This window comes from Prionailurus viverrinus, chromosome D4 (genome assembly GCF_022837055.1).
Source record: "Prionailurus viverrinus isolate Anna chromosome D4, UM_Priviv_1.0, whole genome shotgun sequence".
NCBI lineage: Eukaryota > Metazoa > Chordata > Mammalia > Carnivora > Felidae > Prionailurus > Prionailurus viverrinus.
In genome coordinates, this window is record NC_062573.1 from 75,986,106 (window position 1) to 76,001,211 (window position 15,106).

Genomic DNA, 15,106 nt, shown 5'->3' on the forward strand with positions numbered 1-15,106 from the left:
TTTATGCCCAGCCTTACTTCAAGATGATTAGAAGTAGCTTAAATACTTATTTTCCATCCCAACATAGACTTCTTTGGGAAAGAGTAATAATAAGGGTACCATGTGCTCAATGCATTTATATTAGCGTCATTGGTTTTAATATTTTTTTTTTTGCTTTCTAAAAACTATGTATTGATCTGTGAAATACTAATTATGATTTGTGCAGAAAATACGCTAATGAATCTCAGGTAGCACTTACAATGTATCAGGCACTGTTGTGTGTTATATATATAAGTCGTATCATCCAATAACCCTGTGATGCAAGTACTATCCCCATTTTAGAAATGATAAAATTCGATCATTTGCTATAAGTTATCCAAAGTCAAAGAAAGTGGTGATGCATCACAAGTGATGAAACCATGTTGCGGTGGAGGCAGTCTGCCACCCACACCTGTCCCCTTAACCACTACGATATCTCATTAAGTGTATGGATGATGACATCCTTTAGACATAACTTTGATATTTGAAGAATATCAAGCGCCATTCCTAGCCAACTCTTGTAAATGAGGGGAGGGATAATCCTTTGATGGCAAAAATCAACAGACTTTATATTAGAATAGAATACTGGGAACAATTTGCTGTTAACTTCATATCCCAGAAATTGACTTTGAAAGCTGTTTGCAATAAAGGAGTGGCCAAAGCATTCTGAGCAAAGGCAATGGCCTTGAAACATAGGACAAGAAACCACCCACCTATTGTTGGGCAGGTGCTGAAAGACAAGTTCAGCTGCATGTGTGGATGAAAGTTTAATTCAGTAGGCATTCCACCATCTCTAAAGGCTATGGGGACCATCAATGAGTGGCCATCCAAAAAAGCCATTAGCGTTCTTGACCCAGAAAATGGGGTATCCATGGTGTTGAAGCAGCCAACTTTGGGGCAGTCTGTGCCCAGGGGAATAAATTGAATCACTGGATGGAAGATCAGAGGCCAGATCCTAATTCTGGAGTGAGGGGGAAAGCTAGGTCTCAAATTAGGACTGAATAGAGACTGAGAACAGGCTATGCCTGCAGTTGACAGACTCGGGCAATACGATGTCAAGTGGCTTCTGTCCTTGGAAGAGGAGAAATGTAGAGGTGGAGGCCCAGACAAGACAGACAGACAGGCAGACAGTCTTTTATGCCCATAATGTTTCCTGTGTGGGTTTTCCATGTCAATTCCCTGATCCCATGTAGTCTCTGGAGAAGGAGTACAGTGGGGCTGAGAAGACACAGCAGAGCCTGGTATAGTATTTCCCATTAGGGTGCCACCTCCGTGATGTTTACTATAGCTCTAGTATTTATTGTTTTACATCTGTCTTTAAGTGATTTTTTTGTCATCTGACAACATGGGCATCACACATTTGGTATCAGGGTCCCAGCAGGTAATAGATGGGGAACTCAAATTAGATAATATGCAGATAGGCAGATAGTTGAATAGAGAGATCCCCACCACCCCTACCACCCATAAGCCTGAAGAAAATGGAAGGGAGCCATCATGTAAAGCCATTTGGAATGGGCCACCTGCAAGGGAAACTGAGGATGTCCAGCCCACATGTTCTCTGCAAAGCAGAACAGGGTCAAGGACACAGCCCTGCGTTCCAACCACAGAGACCTCACCCTGGTTGACATCTGGCCATTCAGCAATACTCCTTGGGTGCAAGTGCTCACCTCACTCTGAAATCATTACCAGTACTATCTATCAAGCCAAGCTTCCCAATTTCAGGCACAGGAATATCCAGGGAAACAAAATAATATTTCACTTGGGTAAGATGTGCTGTGTAAGGAGGCTTTCCTGACCATGTGAATCTATTTAAACTGGAAATGATTTTAGGATGGAGAAATGTGTGTTCTCTATCCATCTTAGCTCCCAGTATCATTACATTTAATTTCCAAATGAATCAAAGGAGATTAAGCTTTAATGAACTCTATTTTTTAAATTTCTGTCTTCTATCTGTCACCCTTGTAAATAGATGCATTGAGTTTAGAAAGTTGATTTCCATGGGGTTCTCGTTGTCCTTTGGATTCGCAGTTGATCTAACTTCTAGAAGGAAAACATATTTATAGAGTAGGGATGATGGGTAAGAATACCTGGGTATTCTTATTCTGTCACCTTTTTTTTTTTTTAATGAGAACCATTAATCTCCCAGCCTGTGTGGATGGGGTGTGTGTGTGTGTGCATGTACGCATACAGCATTGAGGGCACAGTCCTGTTCGGCAACCAGAACTGATTGTTATTTTGGAGATTAATATATTACCACGGCCTCAGGGGCATCAGCAGCCCCTGCAGTGGCTTGGTGGCAGACATCGTGTTGACAGGAAATGTATGTGGATGGACATGGATGCAGGTGGATTAGGACAAGTTACAGTCCAAAGAAATAGGACTCTCCTTCCAACGCTGGCAGGAGACAATGAGCAACATTCCTTAAGTCTACAGGAGCTATTTGTACTTCTTAAATGTACACAAAAATATAAAAACAAATACACGGAATCATACTGTTCTTTCTAGCTTTCTTCCCCCCAGGGGAGAGGATGGTTAGTACCATCAGTCCTATTCTTTTCCTGTGTCTCTGCCCCCCACCACCACATGTTTTCCTTCCACCTGTATCACTGTCTCCCAGACCTCCATGCTAACCACCTGATAGGACTTCTTTTGTTATTTTTCACAGTGCATTTTGTCTTCAGTCAGACCTATTTTCTAAAACTACTTCTGAAAATGTTAAAAGGGACAGTCTATTTTAAATTCTTATCAATGACTCCTTAAGGACAGATCAACCAAAGTCATTTACAGCCTTCCCTTCCATTAATCCCAAACCAACATGAGTCTCAGCTAACAGTCTGAGATACCTGGATTCAGCTGCTGAATTGTGAAATGTTCTATTTATAAATGGTGCACTGCAGCGGAGTTCCTTTCTTTTGTTAACCTTTTCTAGCTGGCTGTAGAACATTCCAGTACTAAGGGCTAGAAAGGCACCTGTACTTCACCACAGGCAGCCTGGATTCCCTCAGTCCTAGAGCGAGGACAGCACAGAAACCCCTCTTCATGTTGTGTCGGAGCTCCTGCAGGAGGACTGTCTTGCCTCTGTCTTCCAGATCACACAACATTTTTGTAGATGGGGACTGATTTTCTTCATCCAGCTGCTTCTCCTCCCTTTGCCCTAGCCTCCAGAGGCACAAGGGTCCTAGTCAAGGCCATTGATTGGATGAAGGCACTCTTCTCCCAGGCCTCAGTTCTCAGATGCTTAAGAGCTCATGACATTAGACCCTGTAAGAACTGCAGCACTCATATGACTCACTAAGGGGATGCAGATGTGGTTGTTGTTCTAACTGTAGGCTCCTTTGGTGGCTTGAACCTATTTCTATTTTGTACAAGTATTATCATTATCAGCAGGTATTATAATTATTAGAGCCATCTGCCCTTAAAGCCTGGAACCATGCATTAGAAACTCTTCTAGGCTTTTTGCCTTTGCGTGCTACCTGATACATATCTAATAAATGCCAACTGGATCAATACGTTCAAATGTAGGAAAACACTGGATTGCTAGAGTTCTTTGGGAACTTACAGAATCAGAAGAAGGTAGAGGAGGGGCACCTGGTGGCTCAGTTGGTTGAGCGTCCGACTCTTAGTATCAGCTCAGGTCATGATCTCAGGGTCGTGGGATTGAGCCCTGTGTTGGGCTCCACGCTGAGCATGAAGCTTACTTGGGATTTTCTCTCTCTGTTTCTGCTCCTCTCCCAGGCCTACTCTCTTTTTTTCTCTCTCTCAAATAAAAATAATTTTGTTTACTTAAAAAAAGGGAAAAGGAAAGTGGAGGAGGTGCGTGGGTGAATGAGGGCAGCAAAGATTCATGAGAGAAAGAAGAAATGAGTTCTCCAGAGGCTAAGCATGCCAATGGCCAGAGGGCCCCAAATACTGGGGGCAAACAGATTTTTTCCTTTTAATCACTAAAACATCATTGACTACCAACTGTGCACCCTCTGTGCTTATCAGTGGGGAATCAAAGATAAGTGACAAGCCGTCTTTTCCTAAGGACTTCTTATTTATAAAGAATTGTTGCTTAGTGTGACAGGTGCTGTATATATATATATATATATATATATATATATATATATATATCTCACGTATATATGTGATATATATGCCTGGCATATATATATACATATATATATATATACACATATATATATATACACACACGTATACACATATCTTGTGTGTGTGTGTGTGTGTGTGTGTGTATATATTATAGACAAAGTAAAGTGGGGACAAAGTGAGGGGTTAATTAAACCTTATCACTCAGCTGATTGAAACCAGTCAATGGCATACCAATACACTTGAGATAAAATCCCAACTCTTTACCATGATGTACCAGCCTTGCCAGCGCTTTCCATCTCCCCATCCTCATTTCCATCCACACCACCCCTTTTGCACTCACAAACATTGCTTCTGCCCTTGAACATAGCAAGTGCCTTCTTGCTCATGGCCCTGCCCTCAGATTTTTACACAGCCGCCCCCTTCCTTATCATTCGGGCCCCAGCTCAAACATCACCTCCTCTGGCCACTATCTACATAACTCCCTCTTCTTGGTGACCTGCTATGCCTTCACTGTTTCATTTTCTTCGTAAGACATTTCACTATTCGGACCTATCCTGTTTATGTACTTACATAATCACTGTCTGTTCCCCTCTCTTTTCTCTTCATCTCCCTCCCCTTTCCCCCCACCCCATGCAAAAAGTGGAGGCTTCAAGAATCAGAGAAGCCTGTCTACCTTGGTCACCACTCTGCCCCAGTGCCTAGAACATTGCATGGAGGCTGGCATATAATAGACAGTCCTCTGGTGTGAACTTGCTCTGGGGAAGACAAGAAAGATTCACCGAAAATGAGAAAGATTTACCAAATCTAGGTGAAAAATATGCTGAGAGTAGGGAAGGCAGTTAGGGTCAGCACTAGGGGTGTTAGAATATGGGGTGCTGGTGAAGTGTGGCATGATGCTGGAGGAGTGATGTGGCTCTTGGGCTTTGTTTGCAGGGAGTAGGACTCAAGAATGAAGAGCTAAAGCTGGACAGTGAGGGTAGGTGCCATTTCCAGCATCTCCATGGCTTATGTGTCCCGGGGCAATCACCTACCCCCATGGTGCCTCCATTTCCTCAGTTTTAGTTTTTGTATTTATTTTGACAGAGAGAGAGAGAGAGAGAGAGAGAGAGAGAGAGAGAGAGAACAAGTAGGTGAAGGGCAGAAAGAAGGAGAGACAAAATCCCAAGCAGGCTCTGTGCCATCAGCACAGAGCCCAACGCGGGGCTCCAACTCATGTACCGTGAGATCATGACCTGAGCCAAGATGAAGAGCCAGATGCTTAACTGACAGAGCCACCCAGGGACCCCCATTTCCACAGTTTTAAAATAGCTGATAATTCTCCCTAGAAAGAGGGTAGAAGAGGACTCTCTTCATAGGCTAGAGTGAGGATTAAACAAGTCATGGGGTAAAAATGCCTATGAGTGCCTGGTAGAGTTGGCTAAGCATTTGTACCGTGCACCAGAGGGGAACCATTAAAGAGTCTGAGAAATAGGGTTATGGGCTTCAGATTTGTATTTTGGAAAGATCATCCAGCTAGCCCTGGGGAAAATGGCCTGGAGGGGGCTGAGACATTAGCCAAGGAAATAATTGTGTAGGTGAGACGGACCAAGGCAAGACAGTGGCAGTGAGGGTGATGCAGGAGGTAGGAAAACAATGGACTTGGTCATCAGTTTGGGCAAGGAGGTGAGGGGACGAGATTCTTTGCTTTTTAAGCACATACCGTGAAAAAGGTCTTTGTCCACATTTGAGTTTTTCCCTTTAGATTTCTCTAAGTAGAACTGCTGAGGTGAAGGTATGTTACCTTTTAAAGATTTTAATTCACCTTGCCAAGATCACAACCCAAACTATATTCTTGAAACTGTGACACTGAGTGAAATATAAATACTCCATGAATAATTACTCCCCTGAGGCTGGGGGATGGGGGTATGAGGACAATGCACTTAGAAATCTCCATGGTACGCTACAACATTATTTTAACGGTATTTCCCCCCAGAGGGTGGGCTTCTTGTAAATTTCTTGGCCATGATTTTGTGTACATACGTGCATGGAAACCCCATCTCCACTGAATCAGTAAGTGCTCTAGGAGAGGGCACCGTTTGCCATTTTTACCCAGAATAAACTAAAACTTCTTTTTAATACATATATCAATAGATGTTCATCAGTAAAATCTATTTTCACTGGAGACAGTGTTATCATAATCACATGATAACATGTGGTTATCATGAATTGTTGCATTGGCCATTCACATGCGTTGTCTGCTTTTTATTGTATTTCTAGCACTAACCACACACGGCTGACATATCTCAGGATAATGGTACCCAGGGAAGTGTTTGGTATGTTCAGGATCCCTCTCTGTGAACGCTTGCTTTGTGTCCGTGAGACTGAGATTTGTACATTAGTTTTTAATTTGTTGTCTTATCCAGAGAGTCTTCATAAAGGAAATGTGGGTACACTGTTCTTGTCTATGTGTTGTACTCAACTGGATATTTGTTTTGTATTTTCCATGATCCCTGCGAGGCCACTGAACCAGGGGCCTCAGCACCAACACCTGCCTCTTCTGTTCAAAGCATTAACCATCCATCAAAGTCTGAACAGAGCCTCGTGCTTGCTTTTGGAAAACTTTCTCATGCCCAGGCCTAGTTCCTCTTCTCAGGCATTAGTGAGGAGAGGCCACAATTTTCATGAGGAGACTGGGTCTCATTTGTATGAAGTGGGACTCCTGTCAAGGAAAGCAAGCAAGAAGGATTGACCATCTCTAGTAAACCATCATTGTTTTCTTCTGGCGTGTCAGTCAGCCAAGGGGAGGGAAGGGGGTGGATCCATGAAAAAATGGGGGAAGAGGATATTTCTGCTTAAAGGTGAACTTGGTAGCTCCAAATGCTCTCCTTTACTGCTGAGATTGTCATAGTGCTGGAAGGAAATTCCCATGGTTGTGGTGGGGAGCTGAGTAGAATGTATTCCATTGCAATATTAGACAGTCAATCAAATGCCTCCTGGAGCTTTCTGCTAGCTCCATTAACGAGTTCACATCCCAGGGCGCCTGGGTGGCTCATTCGGTTAAGCGTCCCACTTCGGCTCAGGTCATGATCTCACGGTTCATGAGTTCGACAGCTGTGCTGTCAGCTTAGAGCCTGGAGCCTGCTTCAGATTCTCCCGTCTCCCTCTTTCTCTGCCCATCCCCTGCTTGTGCTCACTCACTCTCTCTCAAAAATGAATAAACATTAAAAAATAATTTTAAAAAAGAGTTCATGCCCATCCATTTTGTCCAATTGTAACGTGGGTTCTCCAAAAGAACACTATAAGAAAAGCCTACTTATTATTGAACCCATATATTGCAGGTGTCTTGAAATCATACGGATCCTACCTGTTTTTGTTATTCTGTACATCCTTTATATTTATTTCAATACACTGGACACATTATGCCATAAATAAGCATAATAATATGTGATAAGAATAAGTGAGAGAAGTTGAAACCAAATCTGTCTCTACAGGTTTCTCTGGAAATAGGTAGAGACATACCTATATTTTTTTGAATGTTTGCTTATTTGGGGGGTGGGAGGGGAGGCGGCAGAGAGAGAGGGAAAGAGACCAAGCAGCCTCCATGCTCAGCGTGGAGCCCGATGTAGGGCTCGATCCCACGACCATGAGATCATGACCTGAGCCAAGGAAGTCAAGAGCTGGGCACTTAACTGACTGAGCCACCCAGGCGCCGGAGACATACCCATATTTTTAAGAAATTAGCCATGATTTTCACATACCCAGTACCGGCTATCATGGTAATTCATAGAGTCAAAGAATTTTTAGGTCCAGGGTATATGGGAAGTACACTAGTTAGTGTTTCTTTACGTGTATTTGTCAGAACATTGGCCTCTAGGGGAAAAAAGTGTGGGGTGGGTTCCTAGTCACACAAATTTGGGAACCCCCACATCTTGTGTCTTACTCCTAGATTCTTCACAATGAAAAGTCAACTGTAAGTCAGCATTTCCCAAACTTACTTGACCACAGAGTCTTTGCCCCGTGGAACAGCTGTAGGAAATGAGTGGGTTCTCACAGTGGAGGCTCAGAAAATTAAGCCACCGGTCCCAGGTAACAGAGCCGGTAATGACAGACAGGACAAGAACCCTCTGAGGGTAGGTAGCCTGCCTCCGAATGGCTGTATATTTGTATTGACAGCAATAGCTCAAAACATTTCGAGATGATTTTTTTCCCCTTGAAATTTATTTAAAGAACCGTTTCTAAAGTATCCAGGATCCTAGTTTAATTTGGAGAGATTTATCCCTTAGCAGATGGAAAATGTGTCAATTGGCTCATTCAATTTAGTAGTACTCTTTATTCATATGCATCAGAAATGGAACCTGAATAGTAAGCTTGGTGGAGGGAAAACAAACCGCTCGAGAGGCTCTCAGTCTGAGGGGTGGGGAAAGGAGAAAGCCAGCAAGCAATTAGACAAGTAGATATGTAATTACAAATTACGATACATGCAATGCAGAAAATGAACTGTGTGCTGTCGGGCTGAGTTTAAATTTGCAATCTTTTTTTTTTTAATTGACCCGGATTCAGAAGGGGTCAATAGCAGCTGTTTTTACGGTTTCTCTGGGTGCTCAGCCCAGAACAGTGTGAAGCTCGTTAACAGCCCCTCCCCTTCTTGTCTTCCCAGCCGGGTGGAGCAAAATGAGCACGCAGTGAGCCGGCCCAGCCTCTGGCCCAGCCTCTCTCCCAGCCGGCCCGACGCCCACCATGAACCACTTGGAGGGCTCCGCGGAGGTGGAGGTGACCGACGAGGCGGCAGGCGGGGAGGTGAACGAGTCGGTGGAGGCTGACCTGGAGCACCCCGAGGTGGAGGAGCAGCAGCAGCGCTATGCGGGCCGCCCAGGGCGCGGGCGCGCCGTCGAGGACCCGCGCGCCCCGCCGGGGCAGCAGGAGGAGGAGGAGCGCGGGGAGTGCCTGGCGCGCTCGGCCAGCACGGAGAGTGGCTTCCACAACCACACGGACACGGCCGAGGGCGACGTGATCGCCGCGGCCCGCGACGGCTACGACGCGGAGCGCGCGCAGGACCCCGAGGACGAGAGCGCCTACGCCGTGCAGTACCGGCCCGAGGCCGAGGAGTACACGGAGCAGGCGGAGGCCGAGCACGCCGAGGCCACGCACCGCCGCGCGCTGCCCAACCACCTGCACTTCCACTCGCTGGAGCACGAGGAGGCGATGAACGCGGCCTACTCGGGCTACGTGTACACGCACCGGCTGTTCCACCGCGGCGAGGACGAGCCCTACGCCGAGCCCTATGCCGACTACGGGGGCCTCCAGGAGCACGTGTACGAGGAGATCGGGGACGCGCCCGAGCTGGAGGCGCGCGACGGGCTGCGGCTGTACGAGCAGGAGCGCGACGAGGCCGCCGCGTATCGCCAGGAGGCCCTGGGCGCGCGGCTGCACCACTACGACGAGCGCTCCGACGGCGAGTCCGACAGCCCCGAGAAGGAGGCGGAGTTCGCGCCCTACCCGCGTATGGACAGCTACGAGCAGGAGGAGGACATCGATCAGATTGTGGCCGAGGTCAAGCAGAGCATGAGCTCGCAGAGCCTCGACAAGGCGGCCGAGGACATGCCAGAGGCCGAGCAGGACCTGGAGCGCGCCCCTACCCCGGGCGGGGGCCGCCCTGACAGCCCCGAGCTGCAGGCGCTGGCGGGGCAGCAGCGGGCGGCGGGCACCGCGGGCGGCGAGGCGGGGCAGCGGTACAGCAAGGAGAAAAGGGATGCCATCTCGCTGGCCATCAAGGACATCAAAGAGGCCATCGAGGAGGTGAAAACCAGGACCATCCGTTCGCCTTACACCCCCGACGAGCCCAAAGAGCCCATCTGGGTCATGCGCCAGGACATTAGCCCCACCAGGGATTGTGACGACCAGAGGCCGGTGGATGGAGATGTAAGTACGCGCGGGTTTGGGCTCCAGCTGCGCGCGTGGCCTTGCTTGCCATCTGGAAATGACTTCACGAGAAAAGGGGTCCTGGGGTGGGGGTTCGCTAAAATCGCGCCCACGTGGAGCCTCGGAAGCAGCTTGTGTTTAAGCACCCCTGAGTGAAACACAGGTGGATCGGCGTTTAAGTGTTGAAGGCACTTACCAGACCTTTAGAGGGATGGCTGTAAATCGGTGGTTCTCAAATGGTGCCTGGAACGTGTGTTCGGAAATTGATTTCTAGACATCACACTCTTCCCACCCCTCACTTCTCACTTAGAAGCCCCAGGGGTGGGACACGAGAATTTTATTTTTAAAAAATTTTTAACATTTATTTTGGAGAGAGACAAAGCACGAGCAGAGGAGGTGGGGGTGGGGGGGGGGCAGACAGAATTCTAAGCAGGCTCCAGCTCTGAGCTGTCAGCACAGAGCCCAATGCGGGCCTCAAACCCACAGGAACCGTGAGATCATGACCTGAGCCGAAATCAGAGGTTTAACAGAGCCACCCAGGCGCCTCGAGAATTTGTAATTTTCACGTCAAGTAAAAACCACATGTGGGTCGAGCAAGGAGAGACTCGGTTGGAAATGCTTTTTTGCAAAGGGGAGAAAGGTTCTTTTGTAACAGGGGATGGGCGGGCATATAGCGGTCACATGCCATGACAGGCAGAATATTTTAAATAAAGCACAGGTTTTGGCTTTTGCTTTGTATTAACTCTTCATAACCTAAATTCTCTGGCTGTAGAATCTGCAAGGTTCTCTGTGGCTGGACAAAAAGAGGGTCTCTTTTATAGGGAGGAGCAAAGTGGGCTGGAAAGAAGGAGGCATGGGGAACAGGGGTGAAAGCGTGGCTTGAATGCCTTGCAGACAAGAGTGTGTTTTAACTGGAGGCCAGCCTGTTCCCACCCAGAGGGGCCCTTGAGGAAGGTTGTAGGCTGGCCAAAAGTTCAAGGACCTGGAGGAACAAAAAAGGTTCGGGCAAAGATTAATTAACCGACATTTTGTTCTGACTGATGGACAGTTAGCTAATCATTTTTCAGGCAAAAAAAGTGAATTTGAAGGGCCTGTGTCTGACCTTGTCATAGGTAATCAAGGGGACTCCTGTGAGTCTTAGGTGAGTCATGGCGGGGGGGGGGGGGGGGGGGGGGTGGTCTTTGCAGTAAGCCATTTCCAGAACACAAAAGGGTAGGGGGGAGGTTTCCTTACCTTTGCTGTTTTCCAGAATCACAGGGCTCAGGTGAAGTTGAGGGTCAACTAACAGGGTCCCAGGTGGTACTGATGCTGTTGGCCACAGGACCACCACTTGAGAGCCACTTTCTTAAAGTAATCCCTTAACAGTTTGGAACCGCCATTGTGGCACCTTTTGGAGGGCATCAAGGGAATCCTTCTGAGGTTTTTCCTGCCAGAAGTTTCTGCAGTTTTTCACCCACCCTGTGCCTCACATTGTGGCTTGCAGTAAGGGAGCCCGGGCACCCTTCTCCACAAAAGTCCTGTTTGGGGTTTTAAACCGAATTGTGCTTTGTTGGGAAAATGTACAGAAGGCTCTTGCTGCCCCTGCTAATGTTTTATTTTCCATTTTTGAAATATCTAAGAAATTTGATAACCTGGTAAGCTTGGATGTCACAGTCCATTCAAAATAAATCGAGAAGGCTAACCTTTGCCTCCACAGCCTGGCACTGAAGCTTCTCTTGAATAATTTTTAGGCATTTTCATTTAAAATGGGAGCTTGGACTAAAAGAAGGTTTAGGAGGTTAAATTCAATTTCATTTAATTCTGCATCCTGTGGTTGCACCAGGTTAATTCTCAGTCCATGTTTTGGAGTGAGAAGCCATTATTGGCAGCTGTTTGTTCGTCCGACTTATGCGTGAAGGGCTGTAGAGGTCAGGGGTATCGTTCACCTCCTCTTTCAGTAACAGTCAACATTTGCTGGTAGCTAATTAAATCGCTGGCACCTTTCGGGAAAGGTGGGAAACTGGTTGGGAATGGATCTGCGTCCTCCCCAGCAGGGGGGCAGCATTGAATCAGGTAGTTCAGCGATGCTCTGCGTCTCCCTTCTGTTGTCACATGCCAGCAGTGAAAGACAGGTGCACTCACATGTAGTCTTCCCCTTGGCCTCCAGCTGCCGCCAGGTTCCTTCTGGCAAGAAAGGAAATACGGCGGCATTTTGCAAATGTAGGGGGAGTGGAGCGGATTTTCAAAAGTAAGGAGATGGTCGGGGCGCCTGGGTGGCTCAGTCGGTTAAGCGTCCAACTTGGGCTCAGGTCATGATCTCTGTGGTGTGTGGGTTCGAGCCCCGCGTCCGGCTCTGTGCTGACAGCTCAGAGCCTGGAGCCTGCTTTGGATTCTGTATCTCCCTCTCTCTCTCTCTGCCACTCCCCCACTTACCCCTGTCTGTCTGTCTGTTTGTCTCTCTCAAAACAAAATAAAATAAACATTAAAAATTTTTCAAAAAAAGAGTAAGAAGGTGGCAAGAGACTGGGTTCTACATCCTTTTAGAAACTCGGAAAGCCATCGGGAAAGAAGTAGCAAGAACATTAAGTCCAGTTGCTGTCTTTTTTCTCACATACACTAGCTCCTTGACGTAACCGACTTCACCCTGTGGTCCCTGCAGCCTCATGACGAACCCACAACACGGCCCACATTGGGGCTGGGGCTTGCTTTGATTCATTTGAACTGGGAGAACAAGTTAAGCCTCTTACATGATGTTTCATTCAAAAGCTAGAATTATGATAGGATATCGCATGATGCGTTAGAAATTCATTCTGTCAGAAATTCAGCTTGATGGTCAGAGATTGGTGAGTAGGGCTTACTAGGTTATGAAGAGTTAATGCAAAGCAAAAGCCAAAACCTGTGCTTTAGTTAAAATACTCTGCCTGTCATTTTTTGCTGTTTGGATTTGTGGGTTTTATTCCATCTGTCTTGCCACATTCATAGGAAGGACCTTACGGGCACCTGGGTGGTTCAGTTGTTTGAGCGTTTCGCTTCGGCTCAGGTCATGATCTCATGGTTCATGAGTTCAAGCCCCGCATTGGGCTCTCTGCTGTCAGCACAGAGCCCACTTTGGATCTTCTGTCCTCCTCGCTCTCTGCCCCTCCCTCCCTCCGTGTCTCTCTCTCTCTCTCTCTCTCTCAAAAATAAAACATTAAAAGGTTTTTTTAAAAAAAGGAAAGATCTTCATTTCTTACCTCTTGGATGGCATCATGAGAGGAAAATAGAAGTATATACATTATGTTGATTTCCATCTTAGCATCAAAAAATAGTTACTGAATGCTCTGTGTATGCTATTGTAGAAAATGAAAAAGCACAGTTAAAAAAGTGTGGCCCAAAGTCTGCCGGGAGAGTGTATTTTTGTTAAAAATACAAATTACTGCCTTTCCTTTCCAAATTGGAATACCTAGGGTGGGGGCCAGGGATATGTTTTGGTTTTGTTTGCTTTGGTTTATTTCGTTTTGTAAATTCTCCCTGTGATTCTAAAACATATAAAAGATTAAGAACCACTGATTCGCAGGAAACGAATGTATCCTCTGGACATTCGGCCCATGCGAGATCTGTGGTTTTGAGACTTCGCTAAATCTTTTATTAGCCCAGGTCTGGTTTTAGCAAAGGGGACTGTCCCCTTGTGATCGTGGTCAGCAGACCTGGACAAGGGGTCTTGGATTTCTTGCTGTAGGAGCAGTGCATTGTCAAATGGCATGATAAGAAACTACAGTGAGTAAATAGAAGGAAATAAAAACCACCTGCATTACCAACGTGCCAGAGAGAACCGCTGATGGGCTGCATCTGCTTCCGAGTTTTGCTCTTTCCCGGAGCAAAGTGGCATTTGTTTGTGAGCGAGTCGTATGGAATGTGAAAATGGGATTGCTCATTAGCCAGAACTTGAACATATACTAGAGGCCCAGCACTGATCGAAAATAATTGTTTTCAGGGGCGCCTGGGTGGCTCAGTCAGTCAGTTAAGTGTCTGACTTCGGCTCAGGTCATGATCTCATGGCTCATGGGTTCCAGCCCTGCATCAGGCTCTGTGCTGATGGCTCGGAGCCTGGAGCCTGCTTCGGATTCTGTGTCTCCCTCTCTCTCTGCCCCTCCCCTGCTTGTGTTGTCTCTCTCAAAAATAAATGTTGAAAAAATTTTTTTAAAAGAAAATACTTGTTTCTGGAAAATTGTACCAATACTTAAGTGCTTTGCTTCTAGTAAAGATTTCTCTATTCCTCGTCTGTTTGAAAACTACCTCCCAAACCCCTTCTGGAAAAATTGTTAAGGAATGACCAGTTCTGAAAAATTTCACAATCTACCAGTCTCTCTTTAGCCAACAGAAATCGTTCTGTGGGGCACCTGGATGGCTCAGTTGGTTAAGTGTCTGAATCTTGACTTCGGCCCAGGTCATGATCTCACTCACGGTTCATGAGTTTGAACCCCCCATCAGGCTCTGCGGTGACAGAGTTCGAGCCCCGTGTCAGCACAGAGGCTGACAGTTCCGAGCCTGCTTGGTATTCTCTCTCTGCCTCTCTGTTTCTGCCCCTCCCCTTCAGTCTCTCTCTCTCTCTCTCTCTCTCTCTCTCTCTCTCTCTCTCTCAAAACTAAAATTTAAAAACTCGTTCTGAGTAGAGAACAGAGCATGGTGGAATCAGAGAGATGGGGAGTAACAGGCATCCGGCGTCATTTGGAGGGTTGTGGCTGTTTTGAGTGGGTGTTGTGCAGCTGGAAATGGTGTTTATCTCTACTCACAGAGCTGCACTAAAAGGACGGTAAAATAAGAAAAAGATGTAAAGCCACCAGGAGACAGCAGCAGAAAAGAACACACTGCCAGGACCCCGAAGTGGGGCTGGCTGCAGGAGACATTGGTGCTCCCCGGGGCTTCCAGTTGTCCTCTTCCTTCAGGCACAGGGAGCCCGGTGCCGCTCTCGCCCACCCCCTGGAAGTCGGGCGTGGCCTCTAACGTGGGAGTGGTGATGTGCGATGCTCCTTCTGAGCAGGAGCCCTGAAGCCTCGTGTTAAGATGATGGGGTCAGAGGCGCCTGGGTGGCTCGGTCGGTTGGGCGTCCGACTTCGGCTCAGGTCGCGATCTCGCAGTT

The 15,106-nt window shown here is 47.0% G+C and overlaps 1 protein-coding gene across 5 annotated transcripts in view; it reads left to right on the top strand.

The window, feature by feature from the left end:
• Positions 1-15,106, top strand: part of APBA1 (amyloid beta precursor protein binding family A member 1) — a 203,147-nt gene that overhangs the window by 128,734 nt on the left and 59,307 nt on the right. For all 5 annotated transcript variants that reach the window (XM_047829175.1, XM_047829174.1, XM_047829176.1 and 2 more), the window contains exon 2: positions 8,747-10,008. In XM_047829175.1, the coding sequence (XP_047685131.1) occupies positions 8,827-10,008 (1,182 nt within the window). In that variant the 5' untranslated portion in view covers positions 8,747-8,826. The remainder of the gene's footprint in view (positions 1-8,746; positions 10,009-15,106) is intronic.